This window comes from Phyllobates terribilis, unplaced genomic scaffold (genome assembly GCF_046119375.1).
Source record: "Phyllobates terribilis strain yellow unplaced genomic scaffold, ASM4611937v1 Scaffold_7__3_contigs__length_470593459, whole genome shotgun sequence".
Taxonomy (NCBI): domain Eukaryota; kingdom Metazoa; phylum Chordata; class Amphibia; order Anura; family Dendrobatidae; genus Phyllobates; species Phyllobates terribilis.
Window position 1 is genome coordinate 245794030 of NW_027362767.1, and position 17558 is coordinate 245811587.

At 42.1% G+C, this 17558-nt stretch overlaps 1 protein-coding gene across 9 annotated transcripts in view; it reads left to right on the forward strand.

The window, feature by feature from the left end:
- CARD9 (caspase recruitment domain family member 9) overlaps positions 1-17558 on the forward strand; it is a 173761-nt gene that overhangs the window by 9310 nt on the left and 146893 nt on the right. For 6 of the 9 annotated variants that reach the window (XM_073640130.1, XM_073640127.1, XM_073640131.1 and 3 more), the window contains 7 exons: positions 865-1077; positions 12131-12268; positions 13434-13759; positions 14807-14989; positions 15105-15260; positions 15906-16031; positions 16573-16758. In XM_073640130.1, coding sequence (XP_073496231.1) covers positions 897-1077; positions 12131-12268; positions 13434-13759; positions 14807-14989; positions 15105-15260; positions 15906-16031; positions 16573-16758 — 1296 coding nt within the window. In that variant the 5' untranslated portion in view covers positions 865-896. Of the gene's footprint in view, positions 1-864; positions 1078-5420; positions 5572-12130; positions 12269-13433; positions 13760-14806; positions 14990-15104; positions 15261-15905; positions 16032-16572; positions 16759-17558 lie in introns of those variants that run through there. The other 3 variants (XM_073640132.1, XM_073640128.1, XM_073640135.1) reach the window with 3 other exon arrangements.

Sequence of the window (17558 nt, forward strand, 5' to 3'; positions counted from 1 at the left end):
CAATGTCATTTACTGATGATACATTCCCATTAACGACTAGCATATTTGGATGAGGAGGATAACTGCGGCGGGCGCATGCTTTGCAGAGTATCGCCCTCGCTCTCATAGTAAAAGTGAGTCATCCTGATAAATATCATTATTATAGGAAAATTACTAATTCTTCTGATCTTTACTACAAAGCTCCGGAGGTCATGTCCTCTTTACAAAGAGTCAAAGTCATGAATGTGGAAAAAGTCCCTAATTGCAAAACTGATCAAAACAGCTGAATAAAGCCCGAAACTGAGGTTTTTATTTGCTTGTCGGGCATTTATTTTCTTTTGCAGCATCTGAATCCAGAGAGTCATGTTGAGGTTTGCGCATCATGACTTTTAGTTTGCAGAAGTCCTAGAAAGTTTAGTTTCTGTATCACAATTTGGGAGTTCTTTGATTTTCTTGAAACAGAGCTACAAAACTTGCATGGACTTAAATGACAAAATTCTAAATGTAAATCTAATTCTATATAAAAAAAAATCATACAAGGTTTGGTATTGCCCCATTGCCAAGTCATTTTTACTGCACAATGGATGCTGTAAAAACGAAAAATAAATGTCAGAATGTAATTTTTTTTTCTTTACCACTTCGCCGTGCATGGAATCTTTTCCCCGTTTTTTTCAGTACAAAATATGGTAAAAATTAATAGTGTTATTCAGAACTACAACACGGCCTGCAAAAAAAAACAAACCCTCATACGGCTATGTGGACAGGCCGAAATTAAAAGGGCTATGGGAAGAAGGGGAAGAAAAAACGAAAGAGGAAAAGATGAAAAGGGGTACACGTGACTGGACGATCACAGAATAATCTTTTTTTTTTGTTCTACTTTTATAGGTTTTTTTTTTTGCTTTTAACCTATTCCCATCATGTCTGAAGATGAAGATGAGGAGTGCTGGAATAAACTGGATGGTTACCGGGTTAAGCTGACCTCCATTATAGATCCTAACCGGATCACCCCATATCTGCGCCAGTGCCGCGTCATTAACAGCGATGACGAAGAGAATGTGTTCAATGACCCCAACCTGGTCATGCGCAAGAGGAAAGTGGGTGAGTTTCATATCTATAAAGACGTCACGCCTAACGAATCCTTCCTATCCCACTGACTGTATTCATGTACAGTACAGACCAAAAGTTTGGACACACCTTCTCATTTAAAGATTTTCTGTATTTTCATGACTTTGAAAATTGTACATTCACATTGAAGGCATCAAAAATATGAATTAACACATGTGGAATTATATACTTAACAAAAAAGTGTGAAACAACTGAAAATATGTCTTATATTCTAGGTTCTTCAAAGTAGCCACCTTTTGCTTTGATGACTGCTTTGCACACTCTTGGCATTCTCTTGATGAGCTTCAAGAGGTAGTCACCAGAAATGGTCTTCCAACAATCTTGAAGGAGTTCCCAGAGATGCTTAGCACTTGTTGGCCCTTTTGCCTTCACTTTGCGGTCCAGCTCACCCCAAACCATCTCTATTGGGTTCAGGTCTGGTGACTGTAGAGGCCAGGTCATCTGGTGTAGCACCCCATCACTCTCCTTCTTGGTCAAATAGCCCTTACACAGCCTGGAGGTGTGTTTGGTGTCATTGTCCTGTTGAAAAATAAATGATGGTCCAACTAAACGCAAACCGGATGGAATAGCATGCCGTTGCAAGATGCTGTGGTAGCCATGCTGGTTCAGTATGCATCAATTTTGAATAAATCCCCAACAGTGTCACCATCAAAGCACCCCACACCATCACACCTCCTCCTCCATGCTTCACGGTGGGAACCAGGCATGTAGAGTCCATCCGTTCACCTTTTCTGCGTCGCACAAAGACAAGGTGGTTGGAACCAAAGATCTCAAATTTGGACTCATCAGACCAAAGCACAGATTTCCACTGGTCTCATGTCCATTCCTTGTGTTCTTTAGCCCAAACAAGTCTCTTCTGCTTGTTGCCTGTCCTTAGCAGTGGTTTCCTAGCACCTATTTTACCATGAAGGCCTGCTGCACAAAGTCTCCTCTTAAAAGTTGTTGAAGAGATGTGTCTGCTGCTAGAACTCTGTGTGGCATTGACCTGGTCTCTAATCTGAGCTGCCGTTAACCTGCGATTTCTGAGGCTGGTGACTCGGATAAACTTATCCTCAGAAGCAGAGGTGACTCTTGGTCTTCCTTTCCTGGGGCGGTCCTCATGTGAGCCAGTTTCTTTGTAGCGCTTGATGGTTTTTGCAACTGCACTTGTAGACACTTTCAAAGTTTTCCCAATTTTTCACACTGACTGACCTCCATTTCTTAAAGTAATGATGGCCACTCTTTTTTCTTTACTTAGCTGCTATTTTCTTGCCATAATACAAATTCTAACAGTCTATTCAGTAGGACTATCAGCTGTGTTTCCACCAGACTTCTGCACAACACAACTGATGGTCCCAACCCCATTTATAAGGCAAGAAATCAAACTTATTAAACCTGACAGGGCACACCTGTGAAGTGAAAACCATTTCCGGTGACTACCTCTTGAAGCTCTTCAAGAGAATGCCAAGAGTGTGCAAAGCAGTCATTAAAGCAAAAGGTGGCTACTTTGAAGAACCTAGAATATAAGACATATTTTCAGTTGTTTCACACTTTTTTGTTAAGTATATAATTCCACATGTGTTTATTCATAGTTTTGATGCCTTCAGTGTGAATGTACAATTTTTATAGTCATGAAAATACAGAAAAATCTTTAAATGAGAAGGTGTGTCCAAACTTTTGGTCTGTACTGTATATCAAGACCTCTGCTTGCTGTCAATGAAAGGCTTAATTTCCCATCATGGTCATGTGACACTCATTACAAGATATACCCCTAATGACTGTGCACCTGTGACAAGGAGCAACTCGCCTCCTCTAGAAGTAAACAAGGTTCTCCTTCAATGACTGCAAGCAGAGATCTTAATGGATTATTTCTCATTTTAATAAATGGATATTGCTGGATACAGCTTGCAAATACGAGCAATTTTGCAATTTATTGCATCTTAAAATTTTCAACCGTTCTTGAGATATTAACACTTTTTTTCTTTTCTTTACAGCTCATTGCCTTGGAAAACGACCACCGCTGCCAGACAACAGAACATGTGCAGCGCTTACAAACTCTTCTCTGTTGAGCTTGCAAGCACGGTTATGATCGCTGGGGCGCGCTGTTACCTTCTAATCCTGGCCAGTTTCAGCGCAGCGCTTACAACTAGACAGCAGTGGTGGTTGGTTTCCTAGGCAACAAGCTATAAACAAAAGAGAAATGAATGGCTGAAAATTTTCAGCCAATCAGTTAATTGCAAAAGTGCTCGTATTTACAAGCTCTATCCAACAATATTCATCTCTGAAGACAGGAATGACCTTTTTAAATAAATGGGGAATTGATATGTAAAGTTTATTAGATAATGGTATAACTTTTTAGAACATTTATTTGCTCCTTAAGGCTAAGGCACTTTGATGTGACACGGATCTGCACGCCGATTAGCCCATGGGACTGATTCTTGTGTCGCTACTTGACGAGAGAGAAAGTAACGTCAATTTTTTTTCTGCAGATTTTCCTTCAAACCCTTTCCATTGTAGATCATACATATAAGGTTCGGGTGTATGGAGCAGCTCACTCCGATAACTACTGTGTAACCATTTAGATGCCACTGTCAATCTCTGACAGCAGCATTTACACACTTGGTAAAAATTGTTGGTTCCCCTCATTTAATGAAAGAAAAACCCACAATGGTCACAGAAATAACTTGAATCTGACAAAAGTAATAATAAATTACACTGCTCAAAAAAATAAAGGGAACACTGAAATAACACATCCTAGATCTGAATGAATGAAATATTCTCATTGAATACTTTGTTCTGTACAAAGTTGAATGTGCCGACAACAAAATCACACAAAAATCATCAATGGAAATCACATTTATTAACCAATGGAGGCCTGGATTTGGAGTCACCCCCCAATATTAAAGTGGAAAAACACACTGCAGACTGATCCAACTTTGATGTAATGTCCTTAAAACAAGTCAAAATGAGTCTCAGTATTGTGTGCGGCCTCCACGTGCCTGTATGACCTCCCTACAACGCCTGGGCATGCTCCTGATGAGGTTGTGGATGGTCTCCTGTGGGATCTCCTCCCAGACCTGGACTAAAGCATCCGCCAACTCCTGGACAGTCTGTAGTGCAAGGTGACTTTGGTGGATGGAGCGAGACATGATGTCCCAGATGTGCTCAATCGGATTCAGGTCTGGGGAACGGGCGGGCCAGTCCATAGCTTCAATGCCTTCATCTTGCAGGAACTGCTGACACACTCCAGCCGCAGGAGGTCTGGCATTGTCCTGCATTAGGAGAAACCCAGGGCCAACCGCACCAGCATATGGTCTCACAAGGGGTCTGAGGATCTCATCTCGGTACCTAATGGCAGTCAGGCTACCTCTGGCGAGCACATGGAGGGCTGTGCGGCCCTCCAAAGAAATGCCACCCCACACCATTACTGACCCACTGCCAAACCGGTCATGCTGAAGGACGTTGAAGGCAGCAGATCGCTCTCCATGGCGTCTCCAGACTCCGTCACATGTGCTCAATGTGAACCTGCTTTCATCTGTGAAGAGCACAGGGCGCCAGTGGCTACTTTGCCAATCCTGGTGTTCTGTGGCAAAAGCGTCCTGCACGGTGTTGGCTGTGAGCACAACCCCCATCTGTGGACGTCGGGCCCTCATACCATCCTCATGGAGTTGGTTTCTAACCGTTTGTGCAGACACATGCACATTTGTGGCCTGCTGGAGGTCATTTTTCAGGGCTCTGGCAGTGCTCCTCCTGTTCCTCCTTGCACAAAGGCGGAGGTAGCGGTCCTGCTGCTGGGTTGTTGCCCTCCTACGGCCCCCTCCACGTCTCCTGGTGCACTGGCCTGTCTCCTGGTAGCGCCTCCAGCCTCTGGACACTACGCTGACAGACACAGCAAGCTTTCTTGCCACAGCTCACATTGATGTGCCATACTGGATGATCTGCACTACCTGAGCAGCTTCTGTGGGTTGTAGAGTCCGTCTCATGCTACCATGAGTGTGAAAGCACAACCAACATTCAAAAGTGACCAAAACATCAGCCTCAAAGCATTGGTACTGAGATGTGGTCTGTGGTCCCCACCTGCAGAACCACTCCTTTATTGAGGGTGTCTTGATAATTGCCAATAACTTCCATCTATTGTCTATTCTATTTGCATAACAGCATGTGAAATTGATTGTCAATCAGTGTTGCTTCCTAAGTGGACAGTTTGATTTCACAGAAGTTTGATTTACTTGGAGTTATATTCTGTTGTTTAAGTGTTCCCTTTATTTTTTTGAGCAGTGTAAAAATCTATGAAAATGAACAAATGAAAGTCAGACATTGCTTTTCTGCTTCCACAGAATTTTAAAAAAATTAAATCCTGAAATCGGCCTGGACAGAAATGATGGTTCTTCTTCTTAACTTAATATTTTGTGGAACAACCTTTTGAGGCAATCACTGCAATCAAACGATTCCTGTAACTGTCAATGAGACTTCTGCACCTCTCGACAGGTATTTTGTGCCACTCCTCATGAGCAAACTGCTCCAGCTGTCTCGTGTTTGAAGGTTGTCTTTTCCAGACGGCATGTTTCAGCTCTTTCCAAAGATGCTCAATAGGATTTAGGTCAGGGCTCATAGAAGCCACTTCAGAATAGTCCAATGTTTTCCTCTTAGCCATTCTTGGGTGTTTTTAGCTGTGTTTTGGGTCATTATCCTGTTGCAAGACCGATGACCTGCGACTGAGACCAAGCTTTCTGACACTGGGCAGCACATTTCTCTCTAGAATACCTTGAAAGTCTTGAGATTTCATTGTACCCTGCACAGATTCAAGACACCCTGTGCCAGATGCAGCAAAGCAGCCCCAGAACATAACAGAGCCTCCTCCATGTTTCACAGTAGGGACAGTGTTCTTTTCTTGATCAGCTTCATTTTTCCATCTGCGAACATAGAACTGATGTGCCTGGCCAAAAACTTAAATTTTTGTCTCATCTGTCCATAGGACATTCTCCCAGAATCTTTGTGGCTTGTCAACATGTAGTTTGGCAAATTCTAGTCTGGCTTTTTTATGATTTTTTTTTCAACAATGGTGTTCTCCTTGGTCGTCTCCCATAAAGTCCACTTTGGATCAAACAACGACGGATGGTGCGATCTGACACTGATGTTCCTTGAGCTTGAAGTTCACCTTTAATCTCTTTAGAAGTTATCCTGGGCTCTTTTGTTACCATTCGTATTATCCATCTCTTTTATTTGTCATCAATTTTCCTCCTGCGTCCACGTCCAGGGAGGTTGGCTACAGTCCCATGGATCTTAAATTTCTGAATAATATGTGCAACTGTAGTCACAGGAACATCAAGCTACTTGGAGATGGTCTTATAACCTTTACCTTTTAACATGCTTGTCTATAATTTTCTTTCTTATCTCCTGAGACAACTCTTTCCTTTGCTTCCTCTGGTCCATGTTGAGTGTGGTACACACCATGTCACCAAACAGCACAGTGAGTATCTGTAGCCCTATATACAGGCCCGCTGACTGATTACAAGATTGTTGACACCTGTGATGCTAATTAGTGGACACAACTTGATTTAACATGTCCCTTTTGTCACATTATTTTCAGGGGTACCATCATTTCTGTCCAGGCCTATTTCATGAGTTTAATTTTTTTTTAATTTCTGTGGAAGCAGAAAAGCAATGTCTGACTTTCATTTGTTAATTTCCAAAGATTTTTAATGTAATATTAACTTGAATCTGACAAAAGTATTTATATGACCATTGTGGGTTTTTCTTTCATTAAATGAGGGGTACCAACATTTTTGACCACATGTGTAAGTAGTTTTAAATCTTGCTGAAGACCCCTGTCGCCGCCATCTTTGTACTCCCAAGTGAGTGTTATTTTTACCATATCTGCAAAATCAAAGTCTTGCAGTATACAGTACAAGTGATCAAACGATTGCAGATTCAGTTTTACTGGGATTGAAAAAATTAGAAAATGTAATGAAAAAAAATTAAATATATAAAATTATTTACTCGTTTTTTCCGAATACAAAAAAAAGTAGAAGAAATTAAAAACACATTTGGTATCACGGCATCCGTAAATGTCGGGTCTGTGAAAATATAAAATTAGTTAACCCAACTACCATAAAGGAAAATAAAAATTAAATTTCAGAATTAGCAATTTTTAGTAATTTCCCCTCCCAAAAAAAAGGAATAAGAAGCAATCGATACATCGTGTCTATCTCAAAAGAGTACCAGTAAAATGACAGCCTGGTGCACAAAAATGAGCCCTCATACAGCTCCAATGATAGATCAATAAAACATCACGGGTATCAGAAAATGGTGAACCAAAGGTTTTTGTTTTTTTTTATAAAGTTCAAAACTAAAATATTTTTTTAAATATACAAATCTGGAGAAGAATCATGTTACCGGGTCATCTTCCCTGCACAATGAAAAAAAAAAAACTAAGCAAAAGAAAATGTACTTTTTTTTGTCACAATATAATAAAGTTTGTAGATACAGCTCACTCAATCCAATATATGTATGTTGTTCATCCTGAGCAATCCACCCCACTGTGCATGGATAAAGATTTTGAAGCATCAAGCAGCTTTGTTCAAAGTTGTGATAAGAGGTCGACACATCACCTGACTAAACTACCAAAATGTCGTCTATGTATCGCCCATACCAGCAAATATGAGAAGCAAAGGGGTTCTTGTTGCAAGATTTACCAGCATTTACCTCTTATCTCAATCAGAACAATCTTAAGCTTTGTTTTACAAGCAATGTTCAATGAAATTCCATACATTTCTTGGATATTACACTGACCGGAAATAGTGTTAGCCGCTCTGTAGATGCAGAATTGCATAGGAAAGACAGAGCAGGGAGCACATTGCTGCACGCTGCCCGCTGTCACCCACCACCTACCGTCAAATCCATTCCTGTGGGGAAGTCATCCACACCAAAAGAGCCGGCTCCAACACCCACCAATACAAGAAACATGATGTACCAGAGACTTAGAGAGCGAGGGAACCCAAAATGGGCTTATTAATGGCCTAGGAATTATTACTAAGTGAAAAGAAAAACAACACAGCATGTTACTCACAGATGAGCCTTTTCCACCGAATATAGTCAAGAATACAAGCAAGTCATTAATAGTGATGAGTGAGCATGTTCTGTTAACCCTTTCGGCGAGCATACATGTGAGGGATGCCTAAGAACCATGTATTAAAGCTGTCAAACAGTCACAAATCATGAGCACGGATTGACTCAAATATAGCACCCGAGCACACCGAAGATACTCGGAAAACACTCGAGCATGCTCGTAAATCTCGAGTAATGAGCATGCTCGCTCATCACTAGTCATTAACATCATTGCATTGAATTTACCAATTTTACATCTGGATGATCAGTATGCCACTGTCCTAAAAAATGGATGTAATTTTGTGGCCAGAAGGGACCCCTCCCTTGACTCAATTGTTTTCCCCAGCCTTTTTGAAACCAATAACCATGAACATACCTGCCTGTATCAACCAGTGACCCATAAATGCAACCACCCGCGCTGCCAAGTCTGCGAATAAAATATTTCATAACAACTAAAATGTTCCGCTCTAGCAATGGCAAATGTGCATTTAACCCCTTTACGACCGATGAGATAGATATATATAAACACATCATCAGTCATGTCCCTGCTTTGATGTGGGCTCTGATTTAATCAGCCATCAAGTGCCTCTAACAGCTGTTAATAAGTCAAATGCCGCTGTCAATCACTGACAGCAGTATTTAACATGCGCCAGCCGGAAGTGTGTCACGAGTCCCGGCACTGTCACGTGATTGCAGGGTGCTGATAGGTTGTCATGACAACCAGGGGTCTGCAGAAGACCCCCGTGCCGGTCATTGTGAATCACCTGTGAATGCCGAACTGTGGCTGGCGTTTATAGGAGATGGTGGTTTTTGCTATACATAGCAGGGCCCTGCTGTATATAGCACAGGTGATCAGATGATCCCTGCTTCAAGTTTCCTAAGGGGATTATTAAATAAAGTTAAAAAGAAAAAAAAAAAACACAAAAGTTCAAATCACCCCCCTTTAGCTCCATTAAAAATAAAACAATGTAAAAAAAATAAAAATACACATATTTGGTATAGCTGCTTTCAGAAATGTCCGAACTATCAAAATATAAAGTAAATTAATCCGATCAGTAAACAGCATAACGAGAAAAAAAAATCGAAACTCCAGAATTACGTTTTTTTTGGTCGCCGCAACATTGCAATAACGGGCGATCAAAACATCGTATGTACCCAAAATGGTATCAATAAAAACGTGAGCTGAGGGCGCAAAAAATAAGTCCTCACCCGGCCCCAGATCGTGGAAAACGGAGATGTTATGGGTTTTGGAAATTGGTGACAAACGCAGAAACTTTTTTTCATACAAATTTCGGAAATTTTTTTCACCACTTAAATAATAATCTACACATGTTTGGTATCTGTGTACCCACTCTAGAATAACTCTAATTAATCTCAGTGCACAGTAGTGTTATAATGGAGATAATTGGTGGAGATAATTCTACAATAGCTACAATTAACTAATATAATGTGTAACCGCTTCACACTGATGCAAAGTATTCACAAGGGATGCTTGATTTCAGGTTATGCTGACACCATGTATTTTATCTGCAACAGCTATAATAAATGATTTTTAGTACACAACAGGCTTATAACAATACAAAGTATTTATAAAAGATAGTGGATGTCAGTTTGTACTGACACAATACAATTTATTTTCGATAGCTGGAATTAATAATGCACTATAGATTCCTATGGATGCAGCATCACAGGAGTTCGCTTCTGTCACCTTGTATAAGACTCAACTACTTATAAGGGTCTTTTTTTTGTTACATGGTTATCTATGGTACATGCAGTGCTGGCCAAAAGTATTGGCACCCCTGCAATTCTGTCAGATAATACTCAGTTTCTTCCTAAAAAATGATTGCAATCACAAATTCTTTGGTATTATTCTCTTCATTTAATTTGTCTTCAATGAAAAAAACACAAAAAGAATTGTCCTGAAGCCAAATTGGATACAATTCCACACCAAACCTAAAAAAGGGGGGTGAACAAAAGTATTGGCACCCTTTGAAAAATCATGTGATGCTTCTCTAATTCGTGTAATTAACAGCACCTGTAACTTACCTGTGGCACCTAACAGGTGTTGGCAATAACTAAATCACACTTACAGCCAGTTAACATGGATTAAAGTTGACTCAACCTCTGTCCTGTGTCCTTGTGTGTACTACATTGAGCATGGAGAAAAGAAAGAAGGCCAAAGAACTGTCTGAGGACTTGAGAAACCAAATTGTGAGGAAGCATGAGCAATCTCAAGGCTACAAGTCCATCTCCAAAGAACTGAATGTTCCTGTGTCTTCCGTGCGCAGTGTCATCAAGAAGTGTAAAGCCCATGGCACTGTGGCTAACCTCCCTAGATGTGGACGGAAAAGAAAAATTGACGAGAGATTTCAACGCAAGATTGTGCAGATGGTGGATAAAGAACCTCAACTAACATCCAAACAAGTTCAAGCTGCCCTGCAGTCCCAGGGTACAATAGTGTCAACCCGTACTATCTGTCGGCATCTGAATGAAAAGGGACTGTATGGTAGGATACCCAGGAAGACCCCACTTCTTACCCCGAGACATAAAAAAGCCAGGCTGGAGTTTGCCAAAACTTACTTTTTTGGGAAAAAGCATCAACAGAGTATACAGGAAAAAAAAAAAGGCATTCAAAGAAAAGAACACGGTCCCTACAGTCAAACATGGCGGAGGTTCCCTGATGTTTTGGGGTTGCTTTGCTGCCTCTGGCACTGGACTGCTTGACCGTGTGCATGGCATTATGAAGTCTGAAGACTACCAACAAATTTTGCAGCATAATGTAGGGCCCAGTGTGACAAAGCTGGGTCTCCCTCAGAGGTCATGGGTCTTCCAGCAGGACAATGACCCAAAACACACTTCCAAAAGCACTATAAAATGGTTTGAGAGAAAGCACTGTAGACTTCTAAGGTGGCCAGCAATGAGTCCAGACCCAAATCCCATAGAACACCTGTGGAGAGATCTCAAAATGGCAGTTTGGAGAAGGCACCCTTCAAATATCAGGGACCTGGAGCAGTTTGCCAAAGAAGAATGGTCTACAATTCCAGCAGAGCATTGTAAGAAACTCATTGATGGTTACCGGAGGCGGTTGTTCACAGTTATTTTGGCTAAAGGTTGCGCAACCAAGTATTAGGCTGAGGGTGCCAATACTTTTGCCTGGCCCATTTTTGGAGTTTTGTGTGAAATGATCAATGATTTGATTTTTGCTTCATTCTCTTTTGTGTTTTTCCTTGCAAGCAAATTAAATGAAGATAATAATACCAAAGAATTTGTGATTGCAATCATTTTCAGGAAGAAACTGAGTATTATCTGACAGAATTGCAGGGGTGCCAATACTTTTGGCCAGCAATGTATGCCCATTCTAGGGTTAATACTTTGTTATTCAGGGGCTGTCATTGTGTGATGTCATCTTATTAGTGGCTTTATATGTTTCTATACTCTTAGTTTTGTCCTATTTTGAACTATATTTACGATTAAGAGTCTTCTAGACTCAAAATGCATCAGTATTATTTGTCCATGCTACTATTTTAATAAAGTATTTTGGCTTTTAATTCACTTTATTGGTTTGGAAAACCTTTTTTTTTTTTTTTTTTGCCATTCCACCCCAGATTTTTTTTTCAGTACATTTTATAGTAAAATAAATGGTGTCATTCAACACTACAAAACTCGTCCTGCAAAAAAAAAAGAGAAAAATACGTCATACGGCTAAAAATAAAAATGTTATGGCTCTTGGAAAAAGAGGAGGCGAAAGTGCAAAAAGGATTATTGGAAAGGAGTTAAAATCAATAGGATATCCTTGTTAAAGCTGATAATAAGAAGAAGCTCCCATGTAAATTGGAGCTCCATTTATGTGGCCGAGAAAATTGTGTAAAAAATGAGTGGCTTTTTACCATGTATGTGTCTGTATTACTAAGTATGACCGTCCGCACGTTTTCCCGTACAGGCGTGTTGCTGGACATCCTACAGAAAACCGGATATAAAGGATACGTCGCTTTCCTGGAAAGTCTAGAACTGTATTACCCTCACTTGTACATGAAGATAACCGGAAAAGAGCCCACCCGCGTCTTCTCCATGATCATAGGTAGCGCTCATGCCTCTGCTTGCCTTGTTTGGATGCGTTCTGATCATCTTTTATGGTAACTGCTGCACTTGGTTATTGGTATTTAGGGTGTGCCGTGTTTATTCACCCTGCAGAATCAGAGCGCAATGAGATGGCTAGTGAGATACAATTGCTGTGCAGAATGCAACCATCTATCGCGCAGCGCGGTGCAAGTGAATGGGGCCCTATAGACGCCCGCGACAAACAAGTTGCAAGAAGTCTTTTGGAATTTATTCGGCTTGCTTGTTGCGGTACCTTGCGGGTAGCAGCGTGAACCGCAATGACTTGCATTACGCTGCGATGTAACAGCGGCGTACAAAGTTGGACAAAGTTGCCGCATAGCCTTAGCTGAAAGGGTAAAGCCACGAGAAGCTCCAAAGTGTCAGCAGGTTCAACCCGGTTAGAAATTGATTCATTGCTGCGTTGTCATACGGCCATTAAAGGTTTAATTATTGAGAGCTGCAACCTGAGAGCTAACTGTAATCCAGCAGAATAGAAAAAATGTAGTTAGCGGTGAGATTGGGCAAAAAAATTATATATTAATCAAGATTGTAAGGTAGATATAAACTGTAAGGTAGTCAAGAAGAGCCAGGGTTTAGGCTGGGGATCCTCAGGAAAATGTCGCAACGAATGAAAGTCTGTGTGGTCATGCAGTAGTTCTAGTAGGACTGGATTTCTGCTGACTGTCAGGACCCAGTGACGGCCACATTCACTATCATTAATTGCAATGTGGCCGTCTAATGTCACGTGACTGAAAGTTACCACGTCTCCAAAGATTAAAATATTTGGATCAAGACGCCAGCGTAAAATGGGAACACGGCACAGCAATAGATGGGTAACATATTCAGTCACTGCAGTTGTGTTGAGAACAGCCTAAAAGTATGAAGGGTGACGTGTTACATATGATTATATGTTTATTACAGCTGGGTATGATGCTGGTATGATTTCCTACCAGCTGGCATCACGCACCCAAATACACTTCTGTATGATACACGGACTCCTCTAGATGAAATTGCTTTACTCTTTAATCCTGAGTAAAATTACTCAGGATTAAAAAAAAATAAATTCTTCCAAAAACAGCGCCACACCTGTTTACAGGTTGTATCTAGTATTACAGCTCAGATTTTCATTTTTGTTTCTCATTCAGACACAGCAGGGGAATCCAGCCTGACTCAGCTTCTCATGAACGAAATGCTAAAACTTCAGCAAACTATTCAGGAGGAGAGACGAAAATACAAAGAGCTGCATACTTTAGCCCAGGAGAAAGATGATGACATTCGGCAAATGCAGGTGAAGGACAGCGAGCTGAAGAAACACCAGGAGAGAGTCATTAAGATGAAAGAGGAGGTAGACAACTTAAATAAAGAACTCAAGATGTGCAAGGATAAGAACTACGATCTGGCTATGAAGTACGCCCGGCAGAGTGACGAGAAAAACACCGCACTCATGAAAAACCGAGAGTTGCAGCTCGAGGTTGGTAGTCGTGTTAGTAGAAAACCATGTAGACATTAGGTGGTGGCTTATATTTGTTGCTTGTTGTATTGTCGAGTGCACTCCGGCGGATGGTTGTATTGTTGAGTGCCCTCCGGTGGATGGTTGTATTGTCGAGTGCCCTCGGGCGGCTGATTTTGGTATATCGAGTGCTCTCTGGCGGCTGATTATATTGTCGAGTGCCATCTGGCTGCTGGTTGCAGAGGAGAGTGCTCTCTGGTGGCTGCTTGTATTATCGAGTGCTCTCTGGCGCCTGTTTGTATTGTCGAGGGTACTCAGTCAGCTGGTTGCAGAGGAGAGCGCCCTCTGGTGCCTGATTGTATAGACTTGCTCTTGATATTGTCACTTGTGTGTCAGAGGTGACAGACAGTCGCGCTGCAGTGGGTTGCAGGAGATCTCTACGTTTGGCATTGCAGACAGCCTCTCAGATAAGAGGCAGTCTTTAGGACCGAGCGGCTACCTCTCTCTTCCTATTTAGCTCTCTGGCCTGGGTGTATAAATACCTGGTGTGTCTGAGAGGGAGTCACCGGCTATATCCATTTCTACTTGTGAAGCTTAGCAGGAGCAGTACTTCGTCCTCTCTGGAGCTCGAGGCCGTGTGCTTATTTGGAGTTCATCTAAAGCTAAGCCATTTCCCGTTTTGTCCACCCTTGTTGTCTATAGAGTTTAGCGGAGGTTGACTAGTGCTCATCTCCTTCCATCTCTAGCCGTAGCCATACGCCAGGGAGAGTAGGGTGAGGCACACGTGCGGTGATTGGTGAGGAGGCAATATAGGGACATTAGGGGAGACAGGGTGACACTAGACCAGACTAGGAGGTCTCCACTTCCCCCCTTTCCCTACTGTCTGGGCTCCCTTTCCCTTTTCCCTCTGTGTTGCACTAAGTCTTTCCCACACCTGGTGTGACAGATATATGGTCCTCTTGCAGACAGGCATCTAACCTGTAAATGTGTATCTCGGGGAGAATTCTAGGTGGTCTCTCTATACCATCCTAACACTATTTGCCCCCTTTTTTTTACCCTGAACCACAGATCGAGAAACTGAAACACAACCTGATGAAGGCAGAGGATGACTGTAATCTGGTGAGGAAAAAGACAATGAAGCTAAAGAACGCCATGAAAAAGCAGCCGAGTCAGGATATCATCTATGAGCTGCAGAGAGAAAACTACGTTCTGAAAGCCAGACTGCAGGAACAAGATAACACTCCTCTACAGGTGGGGTGGACCTGATTGCTACACCACTTTCATGAAGAGTCGGACAGCATGTCTTGTAGGATATGTGGTGTCCTTGCTTTATGTGATATTCGTCTTTGTGATGTAACTATTTTAGAATTCCCTGAAAGATGTGACGGTGGAGAAGACGAAGTTATACATCCAGGATCTAGAGAATGAGCGCAGGCAGGCCTTGGAGCAGCATCAGGACTTGGTCAATAGCATCTACACCCTGAAGATGAGCCTACGCCAAGCTGAGGACCTCAGAGATAAGGTGGCTGATCGCTACACGTGAGCTCTACCCATCACACAGTACCCGACTGCAAGATCCCCTATCATAGGAAGGGTGCACTGTGTACAGGGGCATCTATACCAGTGGTGTTTATTGTGAAGGAGGCTGCATATTGTGCCTACAGGTTGGCTGACAATGTCTTCCCTTGCTGCTGGAGATGTAATTTCTGCTGAGATATAACAGCTATAGAGCTGTGATACAATAGTCTGTACAGTCATAAAACGCCCCTGATTTACACCAGCCATACTATGTACTGTGTCCCGAATCGCCAGCTTTTTCCTGTCTCTGCCTCCTGCTTTTAAGAGCTGTCACGGGGAAACCTATCACAAGCAGGAGGCAGAGGAGATAGCGAAAAACTGCATCACATAGGATATACTGAAACCCTGTATGAAGATACATCACATGGGATACTATGAGTTTCTGCAAGTGCAATCTGATGAGTACAAAAGGCTGCATGATAAATGTAGGTAGCTTTTGGTTAATCATACCAGAAGGGAAGAAGAAATAGCATAAAAAAAAATAATATATATCTGGAGTGCTGCCTTCACAATTTCTGCAAAGTGAGAACCAGCCTATATATCCTTAGTGGGGAATCAAAAAATTGAGACCTGTCTGTTGCATCCTCAGTATTTGGAAGAAAAGGAAGTTCTAGAACTGCAGTGTACCACGCTAAAGAAAGACTCGAAGATGTACAAAGAACGCATAGAAGCCATTCTACAGCAGCTGGAGGAGGTGTGCAGTGAGCGCAACCAGGTAAGAAGCCGCCCCAGATCACACTGTCGTGTACTGTACCGATGGGGAACTATAGATGGGCCTGAGACCCCTGTGCATGTTGCCGTTTCTAGATTGCATATTATCTAAGTAAAATGCATAATTTTTTAAAGGGCTTGTCATCATTAAATAAAGACTTGATTGTAAATCCGAGATCTGGCAGCTGAAATCCTTGATGATTGTTTCTTTATCTCCAGTAGGCTGCTGCATTATTCTTCTGCAGTGGCCACTACAGGAGAAATGTGGTATTACATGGTGCCTGATCAAAAGAATAATACATGGTCATATTGAATTCTCTAGAGCAAAAAAACGCACTTGCAACTGTATTCCACTATAAATTATTATAGGAAGGAGTCCAGAGAAAGGGATCCTCTTCCATCACGTCCATATCTCCTGATAGGACAACCCAGATCCATATGTCCTATTAATGGCTCGTCAAGATGAAGTTGGTGTACTTTCTCTCTGCATTCAATCATATGAAGTCTATAATTTTCTGCCTATGTTTTTTTTTGTCTTTTCTTAGGCTATTTCCACAAGGGAGCAGTTCTACGCACAGTACACCAAGTGTCTTACAGAGAAAGACTTGTACAGAAAGCAGATCCGAGAACTAGGGGAGAAGTACGACGACCTTCAGATCCAGCTGTTCAGGAGTGAGGGAAGTCTGTTAGCTCTGGAGACTAAGCTGAAAAGAACGGATTCACTGGCTCTGGTACAGAATAACTAAACCTTCAGTAGTATTGTTAGCATTTATTGGGGTCCATTATTTCAGTCTGCTATTGCACTGATGCTACAGCGGGTGGAAAGATGCAAATACCTGACCCGAAGGAACGTGTCATTTAAGGGTCACTTGCTAAGGATTGTGCAAAATACTGAGCATCTCTGGTGCGGCTCCTGGCTCTCTCTACTCCTTGTACCCGCTATTGCTCTTCCCTCCCCTGGCTATGGATGGATGGGTTGGCTGGTCTGGCCAGGGTGGAGCAGATGCAGCGTCTCGGGGATCCTGGGGACCGGGGAGGAGTGGGGGTGACCTGCGCATTGTGTACCATTTCACAAGACAACCTGACAACTTGGCTGTGTCAGGATATAATGTTTGGTGGTCCCCAAAGCCAAAGGAGCGAGGAGAGGTGAGTATTAATTAATATTGGCCATTACCTATGGGTTGATCCAATAGGTGATGGTCAAGTAAGAAAAATGCCGTTCTCTTATTTAGCAGGAAAGTGCCTAGGACAAATATTTGCCGAGGAGTCACAATCAAATATGAGACAGTTCCTTCTCCTGTGACAACCATTGCACTTGCAGAACATCCTCTAAAAAAAGAGGTTCATCAACAGCTGATGTATGTATTATACACACCAGTATAGCTAAGCAAGGGTGTTGTCACCCCTGCAGCATCCAAGACCCCACCACATTGGGAGATTGGAATATGTAGTTGGAGGATGACCCAGCACCTATATATCCTTTATTACTCCCTGGAAACTATCAGCAAGCAGCCGAATTCTAGAAATGTCC